The 18,910-nt window shown below is 35.0% G+C and overlaps 1 protein-coding gene across 3 annotated transcripts in view; it reads right to left on the reverse strand.

Annotated features, from left to right (window-relative positions):
* Positions 1-18,910, reverse strand: part of BRWD3 (bromodomain and WD repeat domain containing 3) — a 124,718-nt gene that overhangs the window by 55,309 nt on the left and 50,499 nt on the right. The window contains exons 7-15 of one of the 3 annotated variants that reach the window (XR_010319814.1): positions 17,275-17,435; positions 15,952-16,173; positions 11,254-11,354; positions 10,685-10,755; positions 9,994-10,094; positions 7,721-7,761; positions 6,935-7,039; positions 5,500-5,653; positions 2,236-2,380 (exon numbers count right to left, since the gene is read on the reverse strand). Coding sequence is in view for 2 of the 3 variants with exons in the window: in XM_003412761.4 (XP_003412809.3) it covers positions 5,500-5,653; positions 6,935-7,039; positions 7,721-7,761; positions 9,994-10,094; positions 10,685-10,755; positions 11,254-11,354; positions 15,952-16,173; positions 17,275-17,435 (956 nt within the window). In the remaining variant the exon portion in view is untranslated. Of the gene's footprint in view, positions 1-2,235; positions 2,381-5,499; positions 5,654-6,934; positions 7,040-7,720; positions 7,762-9,993; positions 10,095-10,684; positions 10,756-11,253; positions 11,355-15,951; positions 16,174-17,274; positions 17,436-18,910 lie in introns of those variants that run through there. The other 2 variants (XM_003412761.4, XM_064278609.1) reach the window with 2 other exon arrangements.

Here is an 18,910-nt window from a genome sequence, read left to right on the forward strand (position 1 = left end):
GAGCAGTTCTACTCTGTCCTGTCCTATAGGGTCGCTATGAGTGGGAATCGACTAGACAATGGGATATGGTGATCTCTAGGTGGCATCAATCTTTCTCCATTTGTGCTTGCTTGGTCTGTGCCTAATCTGCTCCTTTTATATCTCAAAAGTGATTGGCTTAAGACACACCCTACACTGACAGGGCCACTATTAACGTAACAAAGAAAGCCCTATTCCCAAATAGGATTACATACACAGGTATAAAACTTAAACCAAACCAATTGATATCAAGTCCTCAAACTTATAGCAATAGGGGTTAGGATTTGCAACACATATTTTTGGGGGACACACAATTTAATCCATAAGAACTGGTATTCAAATTATATTTTGGCAGGCCCCACGATACATTCAAAGGATAAAATAGAGTGGCTGTGTTCCATAGCTGTTTTATACTTGGAATTTCATTTAAGATGTTAACTGAACAATAGATTTGCTGCTAAAATACAAGTTTGAAAACCAATGCTCTATGTTACATTTAACCAATCAAAGTATATTTTAGTTTATGGAACCCTGGTGGCATAGTGGTTAAGAGCTAGGCTGCTAACCAAAAGGTGAGCAGTTCGAATGCACCAGCGCTCCTTGGAAACCCTATGGGGCAGTTCTACTCTGTCCTATAGGGGCCCTATGAGTTGGAATCAACTCCACGGCAACCGGTTTATATTAGTATACAGAAACCTTAGTCAGGGGTCAGCAAACTGCAGCCTGCAAGCCAAATCTAGACCCCAGAAGTCTTTGTATACACACAGTCTGTGAACTAAGAATGGTTTTTATATTTAAACAAACAAAAAAGATATGCAACAGACACTGTATATAGCCTTCAAAGCCTAAAATGTTTATTACCTAGCCTCTTACCTGATTAACAACAGGTTCAAAGCCTTAAAAAAACATACAGATGCTCCCAAAGTTGCATTTCACTTAGGAAATATCAGCATATTATCTACCAGGAGCTTCTAGAAATAACTATATATCATGAACCTCAAAATTGCATATTATGTTAACTCATGGTATAAAAATAGGGACTAATATAGTATTCTACCATTTTACCATTATGGACAAAAATAGCTTACTAAGAAATAACTGTAGACTGGCTCAAAATGCAGTGTTGAGTAGATAAAATCCCATTACAATGAATTGTCACAACTGAAAGTTCAACAAATTCTTTTCCCGGTGACTGCTGAAAAGTTCTTTATTTATTTGTTATAATAAATTCCCTCGCTGAATCATCAATTTGATATAGCAAATATTTTCTCAGGTTCCTAAACCAGGAAATAATAAAATTACTTTGTTAAACTCAAATGATAATGAAATGGAAACCTATTACTTCAATGAACTGAGGGGAACATGCTCTACTTTATTGAGGTTGTTCAGCCTTTAATCAGTGTACATTGGGAAAGGGAGGTTTTTAAACAGGGATTTTTATTTGATTACTACATGCCTTAGGATGAGGGTATAGTCATTGGGTCATGGGGAACAAAACCTGGTCAAAATCAGAAATGTCTTAAGATTTATCATCTGCAGTATTTGCATTTATTTGTCTGCTATTACTTTACTCAAGGTACCTGGGCCCTCTAATGCCCTCACCTTCCCGACACACTTCCCCACCCAGAACTGCTAAATACCTTGACTCCCACATTATATATCTCTCAATTAAGAACACCTGTATTTCTACCACCACCATAGTAACCTAAATTATCATTATTACTCCCACCTGGCTACTACCATAGACCACCCCCCCCCCCATCTACCCACAGTCACTCTTAGGCTCACTCCAAAATAGTCTCTCTACCCTGTAGCCAGAATTACTATTCTTCAAAAGCAAAATTCACATGGCACTCCTTGCTTTAAAACCTTTAATAGTTACCAACTAATCTTAGGATAGACCTTACAAGACCCTGAATGGTCTGGCCCCTGTCTACTTCTGCAGTCATGTCTACTCTCTATAGCCAAATTCTCAGGACCTTTGAACGTTCCCCCTTTCACAACCTCTTCACATATGTAATTCACCAAATATTTATTGAGCCCCCACCACAAAAGACAGAATGTTAACAACAAAATATCAGGTAGTTATAAATGCTATGATGACAATAAAGCAAAGTGATGGAATAAGTCAAAGACCGGGAAGCTATTTTAGATTGATCAGGGAAGGCCTTGTCAAGAAGTGACATTTAAGCTGAGACCTGGGTAACTGCTACACACCTTTCAAATCGTAACCCACACTTCAGTTCCTCAGGAAGCTCTCTCTGACCTTCCAGACCAGATTAGGTCACCCTGATAGAAGCTTGCATTTCATCTTGTAATTTTTCTTCTTGGCACTTATTAAATATTTTTCTCTCTTGATAAGCTGTAAGATCCAGGAGGACAAGGACTCTGTTTAATTAACCATTTATCCCTAGCACCTAGCTCAGTGCCTGGCACACAATAAATGTTCAACAAGTGTTCCATCTGCTGAATGGAAGAACTTTACACCCCACCAAAACCTTGATACATAAATTGTTACAACAGGAAACATAAGTACTATACCAAGACTGTTAGGAGGACTAAAAATAGTCTGTCTTAAAATTTCCTCAATAAAATTTACTGAGAACAGATGACCTGTAAGTCAACCTGTGGGAAGAGTGCCACTAACCAGGATTCTACATCAAAGTACTTATCAGGACTTTTACATGAACTTATAAAAAGCCATAGCTACAACATGGCTTTTGCAATTGTGATTTTAGAGATAAAGGGCTGCGCTGTCCAAAAGGGTCCTATGAGTCGGAATCGACTCGACAGCAACAGGTCTGGTTTTGGTTTTTGGTTTAGCCACAAATGGCTATTTAGCATTTGAAATGTGGCTAGTATGAACTGAAATGTTCTCTGTGTGTGAAATACACACTAAATTTCAAATACTTGGTATAAAATAATGTAAAACATCTCATTAATAATTTTTATATTAATTACATGTTGAAGTGCTAGCATTTTGGATATATTGGGTTAAATAAAATATATTATTAAAATCAATTTTCCCTGTTTTACTTTTTTATTGTGGCTACCAGAAAAAATTTAAATTTCATATGTGACTCACATTATATTCCTATTGGACAGTGATGTTGTAGACAAATGTTTCCTAGTAAAGAGCCAAGCAAATAGTACCAGCTTTTCCAGACATATTTATAGAAACTTATCAGGAAATATGGAAAACCAGAACCAGGTAAGCATTGGCTTAACAGGTAAAAGGAAGAACCTCAGGCTTCACTAACACAGTGCTAGAGGTTTATTTAGGAAAGAGAACTTGAGGGGTATATGAAAGATAAAATGAGAACTGTTCCAATGTTAACAAATCTTTATAAACCTAAGAGGCCTTAGACTAAGATTATCGCACACAGACGACACCATGATATACTACAAAGAGAACTGAGTTAAGAGTCATGAAAATTAGAGTCTATCCTGAACCCTATCACTCACTACTATGTAAACCATATGGCAATTTTCACGGACTGAATTATGTCCCCCAACAAGTGTGTATCAACTTGGTTAGGCCATGATTCCCAGTACTGTATGGTTGTCCTCTGTTTTGTGATTGTAATTTTATGTTGAGAGGATTAGGGTGGGATTGTAACACCGCCCTCACTCAGGTCACCTCCCTGATCCAAGGTAAAGGCAGTTTACCTGGGATGTGGCCTGCACCATCTTTTATCTCTCAAGAGATAAAAGGAAAGGGAAGCAAGCAGAGTTGGGGACCTCATATCACCAAGAAAGCAGCACCAGGAGCAGAGCATGTCCTTTGGACACGGGGTCCCTGAGCTTGAGAAGCTCCTCGGCCAGAGGATAAGGACCTTCCTCCAGAGCCGACAGAGAGAGAAAGCCTTCCCCTGAAGCCCATGCCCTGAATTTGGACTTGTAACCTACTAGACTGTGAGAAAATAAATCTATCTTTGTTAAAGCCATCCACTTGTGGTATTTCCGTTATGGCAGCACTAGATAACTAAGACAGCAATCATTTGGTCTTTCTCCCTTTAAAATCCTTTCAAATTGGTAACTGAGTGGTGCTAAAACAGATAACTGAAGCAGACAAGAAATAAAGCATTTAAATGGAATTTAACCTGAAGTCAACCAGTATCAGGATAAACTGATAATCACAAACTCCATCCATGTGATTTCTGCTACTAAGCCTTTCAACTTTTCATACCACAAATACTGCAGCCTTTTACTATGAGAAATATATATATATATTGTACTTTAGATGAAGGTTTGTAGAACAAACTAGTTTCTTCAGTACACATACTGTTTTATGACATTGGTTAACACAACATGCCAACACTCTCCCTTCTCGACCGTGGGTTCCCTATTACCAGCCTTCCTGTCCCCTCCTGTCTTCTAGTCCTTGCCCCTGGGATGGTATATCCCTTTAGTCTTGTTTTGTTTTACAGGCCTGTCCAATCTTTGCTGAAGGGTGAACCTCAGAAGTGACTTCATTACTGAACTAAGAGTGTCCAGGGGCCATACTCTCCAGGTTTCTTCAGTCTGTCAAGCCAGTAAATCTGGTCTTTTTTGTTAGAATTTTGTTCTACATTTTTCTCCAGATCTGTCCAGGACCCTCTATTGTGCTCCCTGTCAGAGCAGTTGGTGGTGGTAACTGGGCACCATCTAGTTGTACTAGACTCAGTCTGGTGGAGGTCATGGTAAATGTGGTCCATTAATCCTTTGGACTAATCTTTTCCTTGCATCTTTCATTTTCTTCAGTCTCTCTTGCTTCCAAAGAAGTGAGACCAGTGGAGTATCTTAGATAGCTGCTCACAGGCTTTTAAGACCCCAGACGCTGCTCACCAAAGTAGAATGTAGAACATTTTCTTTATAAACTATATTATGTCAATTGAGCTAGATGTTCCCCAAAACCACAGTCCCCATAGCCCTCAGCCCAGCAATTTGGTCCCTCAGGGAGCTTCCATGACCTTGCCTTGTACAAGCTGTGCTAGCTTCCCCAGTATTGTGTACTGTCTTACCTTTCACCAAAGTTAGCACTTATCTATTGTACTATGACAAAGATATTTTTAAGAATAAAGAGGAAAAGACACCGTATATCACCTGCTTCTTTCCCTTACCTCTATTTCTTGCATATACTAATCCCTGAATACACAGGGGATCCTTGTCTAAATAAGCTTAATCCAACCTTCAAAATAACAACAAAAAATTCCAATTCCTATTAAAACCACAATAACTTATACACTCTGGACTGCATATCATAACATAGTAAATGAATAAATTTTTAGACTTGGAAAGAGCCTCAAAAAGTTTTCTTGATACATGTATATACCATGTTACTATCCCTATTTTACAAATATGTCAAAAGAGGCCCCACAAAGTTTAATACCTTCTCCAAGGGCTAGTAAGTCATAGAAAGGAAACTGGAACTTAAATTTCCTATCTCCTAGACTAATTCCCTTTTGAGCATCCTAATTACTCTGAAAATAGAATACTTACAGATAAAGTATGCAGAAGCTGTCCTGTAATAGAATTCCATACTTTCAAAAGGAAATTGTTCACTGCAGTAATAACTGTGGTGTCATAGCGATCCCAGGCCACCATAGTCACCTTAAGTTTAGTGACTTTGTCTTCTCCAGATGGCAAATTACTCCTAAACAAAATAATTTTAGATATTCACACCTTGTACATTTTTCACCAAAGATGCATCTAAAATAACAAATTAAGAAAAATCTCTCCAAGAGCACACAACTGTTCACATGAAAAAAAAAAAAAAAAACCTGGATTATATTTTTAAGTACTCATGAAAGAAAAAAAATAATAAATGTACCAACACAGAGCAGTACCAGTAAGTTTATTTCAGGGAGAAAAAGAACCAAAAAGACAAAAAATTGATGCTTAAATAGCTGAGAATCAAAACAAAAAAAAAAAAAGGAAACAAGAAAGAAATATACAAAAACACTGAAAATATACCAAAAAAATTAAAAAGTAAAACACAAGGTTATGTTGGATAACAGAAAACAGGAAGAAAATTTGTAATGCCCATTTTATCCCCTTAAATAATTTTTTTTTAAACTTGGCATGCCTTATTAAAAAAAGTAGTGAGAAATTCAGTAACTTCTGATTTATTCTAATATATTATCAATAGCAGGAGCCCTGGTGGCACAGTGGTTAAGAGCTACGGCTGCTAACCAAAAGGTCGGCAGTTCGAATCCACCAGCTGCTCCTTGGAAATGCTATAGGGCAGTGCAACTCTGTCCTATAGGGTCGCTATGAGTCACAATCGACTCCACGGAAACCGGTTTGGTTTTTGGTTTATTATCAATAGCTGGCTATAACTATAAGTCAGTTTTATAGTTTTATTAATGGGAAGAAAATTTCCAGGGTCATATCTTAAAGAAACTCTAGTGTCCTAAAGAGACAATTTATGTACCTTCCAGTAACAGTGAAAGTGATGAAATAGAATGCTGATTAAGCATACAGATAAGGTTGAGAAGGAATGCTAACACTCTGAAATATTATAAGTATATCCTAAGTAAGTTAGAGAAATAGTTAAACATATGATGACATTTAACAGGGCCAATCCTCAAGGTAGAAAGTAGTACAGATATATATAAAAAAAAGTGACCTATACAAACTAACACAGAGAATGACTATGTGGGTATCAGTAGAGCAGAGAGATCTTTGGGTCACAAAAGAATAGAATTTTGAATGAATTAGCAATGTTCCTATCATTCAGTCTATCAATCAATCAAAAGCAAGAGACAATTTACTTAAGAGACTGAATACAGATGCAAACTTTGCTTCTGCCAATTAAATTCAAATTATTTACTAATTTAAAAAGATAATACTGTATGCTTATTATTTAATATGAATCAATAATTTAAGTGTATACCATATAAGAATCACTGAAATATCTAAAGTCCAATCTTACCCAGTCATTTTAGTAGCCATATCTAGCACTATACTCTTCCATTCTTGTTGCTGATATTGCCAAATTCTTGCTGTTCCATCTCTACTTCCACTAACAAATCTTAAACTGAAGAGAAAGAGTGTAAATAAAATAGCCTTGCTATTTTTCTCCAAAATGGAAATCACTTTTTTACGATTATAAATGTTATATGTTCACCCTTATACATTGCTGGTGAGTATGGCAGTTCCTCAAAGGTTAAACATAGAGTTACCATATGACCCAGCAACTCCATTCCTAGGTTTATACCCAAGAGAAATGAAAACACATGTCCACACAAAAACTTATAAACAAATGTTCATAGCAGCATTATTCATAATAGCCAAAACATGGAAAGAACTCAAATGTCAATCACCTGCCAAATGGATAAGCAAAAAGTAGTATAGCCATATAATGGAATATTATTCATTACTAAAAAGGAATGACATACTGACACATGCTGCAACATAGATCACTACCACATTCTCTAATATAATTTTTACACTTGAGTCACATGACTGGAGAAACATCATTGTTTACATGAAGAAAACATAGAATATCTTGGACTCCTAATGGAGAGCCTTCTCTCAAGGTGGGAGTGGTTACCTGTCTTAAAATTAAACCTCAAAAACGGGGGAAAAAAAAGACAAGGGATTTTAGCTTAAGTGTGCCTGGATAGAAATAAGATATCTGTAGTAGAGGGGGCTGCTTCGGAGGGAATGGTAAAACATATCAAGCACCTGTTTACACAGATATGTACTACATAATTACCTGTCTCCATTGTTACAGAACTGAACAGCAACAACTTTGTCCTAAGACATAAAATAACATATTTTTGGTTAGAATTAATGTATTTGTAAAACAAATTCACATGCAAAAGCATCATGGAGTAGATTTTTTTTTAATGCTGTTAATTTCCTTTTTAAAAAACCTCTAATTTTCTAAAAATAATTTTGTAATGAACACTGAAACAGTGCATTAAGTAACTAGGAGGAATACTTCAAAAACTTGAGACAAACCAGACACAAGCAGACCTACTTCTAAACCATTATTTCCAGAACCAAATAGCTCTGACTAGGTTTTAATTTACTATGTCCCCCATAAGAGAGCACACTAACCTAAAATGCCACGTTAAAATAGCTGAATTAACAATAGTTGAATTAAATTTTTCATATTTTTTTAATTTCAAAGAAACAAATCAAACATTTCCTGTTTCCCACATTATTTACTTAATTATTTTCCAACAGATTCATCTGAAACTTAGTACTATAGTTTAGATAGTGCTGTTTCAACTTTCTTTTAAAATGATTAGTCCAGATGCTTTTAAAAACAATATATATAGTGGTAATGAGAAGATAAAGGTGTAAATCAAAATATACAATTTTCTTTGCTTTATTCCTCAAAAATAGAGCCAAATGTACCCCCAAATGCTGTATACATTTTCAGAAACCACTCAATTATTGAACTGTATTTGAACTAAACTTTTAATAAAAAGCTCAGATACTAAATTTCTTTAAATTATTTTTCATTTTTAAAAATTATCAAACTTTCTTCATATGTTTATAGGTATCTCTGATTCATACTGTTTCAAGATTTCACTGTGGTACTTTATCTGAGAGATCCTGTATTCTCATTGCCAGTTACAATGATTGGTTTTAGATGTCCTGAAGGGAAACCTTATTTTTAGTGACTAACAATAGCCACTGATTCCAACACGAAGTGTTTACTTTTTCTCACTTTTATTCTTAGCTTGACCCCTACAAATAAAACTAAATTAACTTTTCTTCACCTTTTTCCCTGAATTATTCTTTCCTTCTTTCTCAGCTCTCAATGAACTTTACCTGGTTGGGTGGCAACTGCAAAAATCCATCCTTTGCATGCTGTAGCACAAATGGACTTCTCCAACTGGATAGTCTCAGACTGAGATTTTAAAATATTCCCTAAGTTTTTCCCTTTCACAGTTTAAATGATATTCCAGGATTTTAGTGTCTAGGAATAAGTAACAGCAAGTTGAGAATCTAACTTGGTTCAGGTAAGTCTTCATAAGGAGACTTTCCAATTATGTTTATGTGATAAGACAAAAAGCAGGAGACTGTTTTCCAAAAGCTCAAGGAGAAGGTTTCTAATAGGGGTCGATTTTCTAAAAATTTCAATAACATGATTGATTCTGCAACTCGAAAAGCATTTTTTTAAGTTATTTTTTTCAGGGGAAATATATGTATTTTATTAATGCACACAAATATTATTCCAAATGAGGTGTCAATAGTAATTAGAACAGTAACATTAAGACCTGAAAAGCTATGTGCTTTTAATTCCTGACTATACTATTTGGACAATGTGGCACGTGAGATGTACAGTGAGCCGCAACAGAAATACCTCTATAATCATAAGTAAATGTAATAAGTAAATAATCATTTGGAGAAGAGGATAAGCAAAGGAAGTGGAGGTAGAAATGGATTAAAGGTGCAAAACGATGTAACTACACAATAGTGGCTCTAAGCTTCCTGAAAAAGCCATAGGAGAATGGGAACAGACAGACAGGAAAAGTGCCAGCCACCAATGGCTTTCATCCCAGGCATATAGCTGGTTCCCTATATGAAAGGCTGCTACTAACAAAGTGGGATTAGATTACATTGAGTCTTTTAAGGCATTCCAAAAACAATCATACTAAGATCAACAAGCTAAATTTAATAAAAAGATTTTTTTCCTAACACATATTTAATGTCTTTTATTAAGTGTATAGATTTTAAAGTAACAGTTTATATAACTAATAAAGTACAGCAGGCTAAAAATAGGAGTATCACAAAATATTTCTTTTTCCATACTGTCAAATAGAACTCATCTTAAATACAACCCTACTAAATCCAGAATTTCACACTGATCTTCATTACTAAAGAGACATCTTGCCATAAAGATTTTAACATCAATCTATATTAAAGGAGGATAACCCAAAACCCAGGGCCGTCGAAAAGAAGAAATAAAACTAACTTTTTGGGAATGTTAAAAAGAAAGCAACACATTTAAGTTTCTCATTTTGTTCTTACCGTATGTGACTCTAATTCTGCAATTTTCTCAGGGATCTCAGAACCCAAATAATATATTCTAATCACATGGTCAGTGCTACCTGTCGTAATGAACATACCACCTGGAAGATTAAAAGAAAAAAAGAGTACCAACGAATTTAAAAAACCCTCTGATTGTTTCCTTATTTGTATGCTGCCTTATATTAGTAAACGGGCTTCAAAAAACACAAGGCTATCCTCTAGCCATTAAAGACACATTAACTTTTCAGAGAATATGAAATACAGAAAAAAAAACAAGAGAAATATTCAAAGGACAACTATATTGTTACCCAAGAAAATCCGCTGACTGTACACTAAATACAAGACTTTGGATCATAAATACTAAAGGTCACAGCCTTGAGAAATTAATTTTTTTATATTTTATGCAAAAACAAAATGTTCCTATATTATTCATGTTGTTGTTTTTGTTGGATGTTGTCCAGTCAAATGACCTTACCCACAATTCCCTTTCTGGTGGGTATTGTGGTTAAATGTAAAAACTCAACCACTATTACGTGTTATTTAGAGTCTAAAAAGTTTCTTCTATTATAGTGTAGGGTTCACATTTTTGGCATATTTCTATTAAAACTCAAACATATACATTTTTACTACCTTTAAAACTGAATCACTTAATATTTTGGGTACTCAAAGCATATTCATCTTTTATACATACCAGAACTGAATGATGAACAAGATATCTGAACTCCAGGTCTGGATCTCTCAGTAAATTTCACTGGGCGATCTCTAAAGAGAAAAGTAACATGTTTATGTTTTTCATCATGCTCATCTAATGGGCAAGAATCTTAGCAAAATGCTGGATATGGACAAATTTAGTGTCAATATTATAGAAACCACAAAAGTGATGTAGTCCCCAAGTACTATTCCATCATTCAGGTAAAAAATGCATTTAACCTGGAAAACATATTTTATGACATCAGTATTAGCACTAAAGCTTTTCAAACAAATTAACCATATTCCTTACTACTACCATTATGAAAAGTTCAGTCTTCTTCCAAAGTAAGAAATGAAACAGATATTCCTCGTCAAAACATTGGCTTAATGAAAATTTTATTCTAAAAACTCTAACATCCAAGTGAAAAAAAAAACTCTAACATCCAAGTGAAGTATGATATATATACACATGCACATACATATTTCTATATACAAGAATCCCACACGGTACTAAATAAAAATGAATACACTTAATTTTTCACAAAATTGCTCAACAACTACCAGACTTACCTAAACTTCATTGTTTTCACATGCCATTGCCAGAAACAGATTGTTCCGTCAGCACCAGTAGAAGTGAGGTATCTGGTTGTGCCTTTAGTTGATGGACAAAACTAAAAATAATAATTAATAATAATAATAATCTAATTTAAATAGAGCTTTCATGTTCACATTTATCATTTCAAACACAGCATGTTCTAAAATTATAACCACTATAAAAAAAGGTACTTTAAATAAATTCATTTAAGATTTTCAGTTTCAAGAGATTAGTAACCTAAATTCCCTAGATTAAAGAATACCTTCCAGAAAGTTAAAATATTGAAAACCGTAGAAAACATGTCAGTAATTGAATTTAAGTTAAAAAAAATAGAATGTTTTAATTCTAAAAAATAATCATTTTAAACTCATTCAACATCACATTTTAAAATTATTATTTTGCTACTTTTAATGGAGAATAAACTCAGTCATTACTAATTAAACCACTGCAAATTTGCTGAACATACTTATATAGCAACAACTGTGGAATTTTTATAGTTCCTATGAGTAAGGCATCAGAAATAAAAACAGTGATCAGGAATTAATTGCCAAGCATTTGAATTTTAATATTTTATTTTAAACTCCCACTGTAGTAAGTACAGTATTTTTTATTTTAAAATTTAATTCATATTCGCTTGTTTACATGCATAATATAAAATAGGTCAAATCTTTGTTCATATCATTGTGGGAAAAATATATTAAGAAAAAATATACGTCAGTTGCCAATTTAAAGGACTACTACCACCCGAGCTGGACCATGGCCTTTATCACACAAGCTTCTCACACTCTGATTCTCAGTATTTTACACCTCTTCAGAAGAGAATCACAGAGAAAGGAAGAGCCACTGGGCTTCTGATACCTGGACATGTGAAAATGTCTAAATTCAGAACAGGTTCTATAGCATGCCTGTGAGTTTTAATGAATCACAAATAGAGATAATAAACAATTTCCACTGAGATAATGATTAAGGATCGAGATACATAGGATTTGAGTGCAATTTTAATTCAAACCTAAAGAAAGGTATCAGTAGATATTAGATGTCATGTTTTACTTAGTTTTCTTGTTTGGGAGCACAGAATTGCTAGAGACTGCAGAGTGATGTCAAACAAAAAATATCAATTAATATAATACATTAATAATTGATTTATAGTAAAGAAACCAGTACTCAGTAGCATACTTATATTTTCATTTCTGAGATAGAAGAAGCCTACATTAAAAAGCTTAATCCACAATCCAGTTTTCAAATCCAGCTTGCTGCTTGTTTATGTAAATAAAGTCTTATTGGGACACAGCCACCCCACATATTGTTTATGGCTGCTTTTGCATTAAAAGTTGCAACAGAGGCCACATTTCCCGAAAAGCCTAAAATATTTACTATCTGGCCCATAAATTTGCTGACCCCTCATCTGTGGAAGGAAACCCTGGTCCCGTAGTAGTTAAGTGCAATGGCCGCTAACCAAAAGGGTCAGCAGTTCAAATCCGCCAGGCGCTCCTTGGAAACTCTATGGGGCAGTTCTACTCTGTCTTGTAGGGTCGCTATGAGTCGGAATCGACTCAACAGCACAGGGTTTTTTTTTTTAATCTGTGGAAATGAGGCAATTAAATATAAAATAGTGTAATTTTACTAAGCTTAAAGAAATACTAAAACCTTTGTTATCCCCATAATATTTAAAATGTTTTATCAATCATAAGGGGGGGAGGGGTCTGGCTCATTCATAAGAGTAATCTTACATAACCAGTTGCTGTCAAGTTGATTCCGACTCATGGTGATCCCCTGTGTATCAGAAAAGAACTATGCTCCATAGGGTTTTCAACGGCTGATTTTTGGGAAGTAGATCACCAGGCCTTTCTTTCAAGGCACCTCTGGGAAAACTATAACCTCCAACCTTTTGTTTTGCACCACCCAGGGACTCCTGGCCTAGTCAAATGTACCTTAATTGTTTTTAAATGAGAAATCATGTTAGGCATTAAAAAAATATATAATGCTTATTTCTTTAATGTACAAAATCGATACATATTTATTGTAGAAAATTTATGAAATACAGAAAAACAGAATAAAATTACTTATCATTCCACCACCCAGAGGCAATCACTATAATCATATTATATTAATCTCAATTTTATTAAGAAAGTAAGGGAAGAGAAATGAAACGAAGAGAAAAGAAAAAGAACTAGAGGGATAATATACCATGAATTTAATAGACAGTCAACAAGCAAATAAGTAACGGATACAGAATGCCAAGTGGTGATCATTACTATCCACAAAAATAAAACTAAGAAGGGGAAATACAGGGTGCTAGGGGGGTATTATAGGTTGAATTATGTCCCCCCAAAATATGTGTTATAAATCTTAATCTCTATGCCTATGGTTATAATCTCATTTGGGAATGGGTTGCCTTTGTTGTGTTAATGAGGCAGGATTAGTATAGACTGTATCTTGAGTCCATCTCTTTTGAGATATAAAAGAGATTAAACAAGCAAAAGTAGCAGAGATGGGGGAAGAGAGACACCAAGTCATATGAAGACTGCCCAGGAGCAGAAGCTCAAACAGACAAGGACCTTCCTCCAGAGCCTTTTTAAGAAAGCCTTCCCCTAGAGCTGGCACCCTAAATTCAGACTTCTAGCCTCCTAAACTGTGAGAAAATAAATTTCTGTTTGTTAAAGCCACCCATATGTGGTATTTCCGTTATGGCAGCACTAGATAACTAAGACAAGGGGAGGATGATTTACAATTTTAAATGAGTGGTAAACTGGTCAGAGGTCTCCCTGAGGTGACATTTACACAAAGCACTTATAAAGTGAGGAAACAAGTCCTGTGGATATTCAAGGAAGACCATTCCAGAGACAGCAGGCAGCAGGAGCAAATGCAGGAGTATACCTGGAGTGTTCAAGAAAAAGCAGAGAGGCCAGCAGCTAAAACAGAGTGAGAAAGGGCAATGAGTATTATGAGATGAGGTCCAAAAGAACAAGGTCTTGTAAGTCATTTTAAAGACACTGGTTTTAACTCTGAGATTGGAATCTACTGAAGGTTCTGAGCATGAGTGACATGATCTAACTTTCCTTTTATAATCACTCTGGCTGGCGAACAAAGGCTAGATTGAGGCAGGAGGAAGGAAAGGGAAGAAGCTGGAAGATCAATTAGAAGTCTGTTTCAATGATCTCGGCCAGAGATAACAGCGGTTTGGATTAGGGTAGTAATGATGGAGGTCCTGAAAATTTGTCAGATTCTGTAAATACTTTGACGGTAGAGCCAATATGATTTGCTGACAAGTTAGATATGGGGTATAAGGGAAAAAAAAAATACGAGATGACTCTGAAGTTTCTACCCTCAGTAATTGGAAGGATGAAACTGCTACTTACTGAGACGGGGAAAGCATTGAGGAGAAGCAGATCCAGGGAAGAAAGGTAAATTCAATATTGAATATGTTAAGTTGAGATGTCTAATAGACATCCGGTTGATGATGTCAAGAGCATAGCTGAACACGCAAGTATGAGTGGCCCAAGACAGAGACATAAAGTTGAGAGTTATCAGCCTATAGATGATTATTTAAAGCCATGAGACTCAGTGAGATCACCAACGGAAAGAATGTGATAGAGAAAAAGTCCATTGATCTCTAGGGCACTCCAACACTCAAAGTGTGCTGAAGTAAACAATATGAGAGAAAACTAGCAAACAAAACTATGAAGGAGGCAAACAGTATCATAAACATTTTTCAATGTAATCAAATAGTCATTATTTTCTGTTGTACGGAAAGTATCTCCAAATTCCAGAAATCATCAGTCAGATAGGATGGTGGGAACACAAGTAACTGGTAATCTCCCCAAAGTCCATGAAAAAATCTCAAATTGTCAAAATTTTGACAAACGTTTTTAAATCCAATACAATTCTTGCTAGCTCACCAAAATAGGTGAAATGTTATTTAAGTAATATACAAAAACACTGACATACTAACGCACAAAGTAAAGTAAATGAGAATTGTCTCATCCACAAAAACGGTTTCCTTGACCTAACGTAAAAAACCGTTTCAGAAGGATTCTTGTTTTGCTCTCAACACCTTTAATTAAGAAGACAAAGTTCTGCTTATTTAGTTTTATTGAGTAAAAGCTATTTTGGGGTTTCCAGGACTTTCGCTACCAATATCTGGTAAAAACAGTACATATGGATAAGTATTTAAAAGAAGCTAATGTCACCTATTTTATGAATTTATATGTCAAACATTAAGTTAAAATAAGAAGTTACTGAAAAAAGCAAAAAACATTTCTCTAGATTAAACTACATACAGGCACACACACTAAATCTGAGTGACAAAGCTCTGGCATTAAATATTACCACAATATATTCTAGTATTCTAGTTAGAACCTGTTTATATCCTAACAGGTATTAGTGTGTTTCTTAAGGCATTTACCAGCCTTCTCCCTTCTTCACAAATTATAGAGAGAGATACATAAGTTGTTCCTACTGTATTGGAAGAATCTCTTCAGTGATCTTTTTATTTATTTTTAAAAGCAAAAGATTTTTATGAAAAAGAACTTAAAATCTGTCTGCAGGCTAGAAGCAAAGCCCTTAAGAGATGAACATCTTCCTGATGGCATTCTTTGTATTATTCACATAATCTAAGATAAGAGAATTTTCATTGTTATTACATGTTAGAGGTATGGTTTCATTTTTCTTACCTGTATGGAAGTAATAGAAGCTGAATGTCCCTGAAGGACTGCAACCGGTGCACAGGTTCGAAGACACCACACTCTTACAACCTTATCACAGCTGCCTGCAGCAATCAAAGTGTTTTCATAGTTGACAGCCATGTCAGATATTTCAGCAGAGTGCCCTCTAAGTGTAGCAAGGAGGCGTCCATCATCTGTAGCCCAAATTTTCACCAAACAGTCATCTGAACCCTAGAATAACACAAAAGTACAGGAGAGATTTATAGTAAAGCAGAAACTGGCCACCAAATACAAAACAAAAAACAAAACAAACAAGCAAAGAGGCAAAGGGAAGATTGTATTAAATTACTTCTAAGACTTTCCTTTTAGTCTCTCCTCTATATAATACGAATCCAGTAGTAAATATAAACAAAGCCTAAATGATAGCAGTGATAGCATTATCCAAACTGACAATGGAATTTGTGAAGAACTCCTCAAAACTACAATCAATCTAGATAACTCAAAATATTTTTAACTCACTCTTAAGTGATCTGGCATTAACTACCTCTGGCCTGACATCCTTTTTTTCTTAATGGTTTGAGTATTTTTCTCTACAAACACTTAAAAATGTAACCTAAAGTCTACATGCATTCTCACTGAACATGAGGCTGTTAACGTCTGGTGAAAATAATGAGTTAAACTTCCTATTGAGAATTTCAAAAGAGCTTTAAAAATAGTAAAAAGCAATTCTCCTCTAATGTGGTAGATAAATTATTTTATAATTATCTGCTTAAAAAATATAGCAATTACCATCCTCATCATGACTACCAACATGCAAATACTGAGGTGACACATTTGGAGTCATAAAGAAGTCAGTGGAAGAATCTGTAATGAACTCCAAGGAGTCATAACTTCTCCAGGTACAAACCACTTCATTATAGCATACAAATCTAAAAAGAAAATTATGTCATAACCCACACTTCTATATTAACTTAGTACTGAAGCAATGAGACTAAGCCTCTTCTTGGAAATATTAAGCGTACTACAATTTCGTACTTAAAAGCATACAGTATGATCTGGCTAACAAAAAATTTTTAAAATAACTACTACTAAAATCAAAGAAAGATATACAAAACAACTATAATCTCATAAGTATGTAGTTCAGCTACTCAATTATAAGAATGATGTAGTTGATAGTTCACCCATTTATCCATATAGAGTGAGAAAAGATTTCCTGTATTCGTATGTCCAAAAAGGACGAATTCTTCATAAAGCATAATGCAATGCTAGGAAGTCTAGCTTCAACTGTTACCAATCTGCAATACACTACAGTATCATAAATTTTAAACTCACTGTAAAAATTCTTCTCCCGCTTCGGTCAAATGCTACGCAGTACACCGATGACAAGTGCCCCAGAATTCTCTTATGCATCTTAATGTGTTGGTAAGCAGATGAAGGGAAAATATGGCTGAAGCGACTACATCCAGTTAATTGTCTGGCAGAAGTGATAGTCACTGGAAAAAAATAAAACAGATTTACTTCTTAAAAACTAGAAGTAAAACCTACCTCATGAAGTTAAGTCATGAATATTAAGATGAGACAAAACAGGGTACACAACAAACAACATAGCAATTCTACCCTATGAAAAAAAGTCTGAATTCCCTTACAAATTTCATGATTTATGAACTCAAGTCCACTAGCCCAAAACACTAAGAATACTCTTCTGCTAAATCCTAGGGGCCTGATTTTCCTGCTCGCCTTACTATGGTTACTCAAGCACACCTCCATTTCATCTTTCTTGGTATACTATAGTCAAAAACACTTGTCATTTTAAATACATAGGAAAATCTTACTATACCATGAAGGAGTTTTAGAATAAAAACTATTCGGTTGAATATAACACATCTTAAAATTTATACAAAGATTTTTTAATGAACTTGTGTCTCACCCCCTCACCTCTATGCACCACACATACAGCTCTCCCTAAGAATTAAAGAGTAATACAAGAGATCTATACAGTGAAAGGAGAAGAGAACTTACGACACCACTTAGGTTTTAAGTAGTAAACAATCCTTCCTAGGCTTGCCTATGGGCTCTCCTCTTTTTGGTTTTTAAATCTGTAGGTTCTCCCTCTAGTGAACAATGAACTTTTGAGGCTTCATCTCCTATAAGGTTATCTCAAGTCCTATCTCATTTTTTGTTTGCTTTGCCTTGTTCTTAATTTTCTTAAAAAGCTGCCAGAATAAAGCATAAGTCTGTACAATTCTCCTCCAAATACCACCTGGATTCTCCTCACTTCCCTGAAATGGAGATCTTGATCCCCATGTAAGGATTTACAACCACCCACTCGCCCTGTGAAATTGCTCCAGTCTCCCCTTATATATTGAAAACACTTAACACCCAACACATTATATTTGAATCAAGACATAGGATCCCTCTAAGTTCAAAGTCACTTTGAGACAAGGTGACATTTTATCACACTGCATGAATAATTTAATACAAGTGATAATAGCTTTATGTTTAAGCAAGGCAAAATTAAGGCAAGAATTGAGTTCTAGCTAGATTAGTACAATTAGAACCATGCCACAATCAAAAATATGAAACCTTTCAATGTCTCACAATCTTAAGAGCAATGAAGTCTTTCTTTCAGGCAAAGGTAGATCCACTGGCCATTTTAAACTGACAAAATGACAAAAAATGAATGATGAATAGCAAAATCAGCAAAACCTTGAATGTAAACCATAAAAACAAGTTAGAGATCTGAGTATTTATGTAATACTGTTGAGAAGCTGAGTAAACAATGGTAGAATGTACATAAACATCAGTACTAGGTAAGATTTCTTCTTGGCAGTGGCTATCCATCTCAACCCCTGGAAAATTTCACAAGCCTAAGGTGAGATGAGCAAGCACCCTAACCTTGGGCCTTTAGTAATTTTCCTTCTCTAGTCAAACGTTTCTTACTCCTCTGAGTTTCTTGAAACAGTAAATG

This window comes from Loxodonta africana, chromosome X, assembly GCF_030014295.1.
Source record: "Loxodonta africana isolate mLoxAfr1 chromosome X, mLoxAfr1.hap2, whole genome shotgun sequence".
NCBI lineage: Eukaryota > Metazoa > Chordata > Mammalia > Proboscidea > Elephantidae > Loxodonta > Loxodonta africana.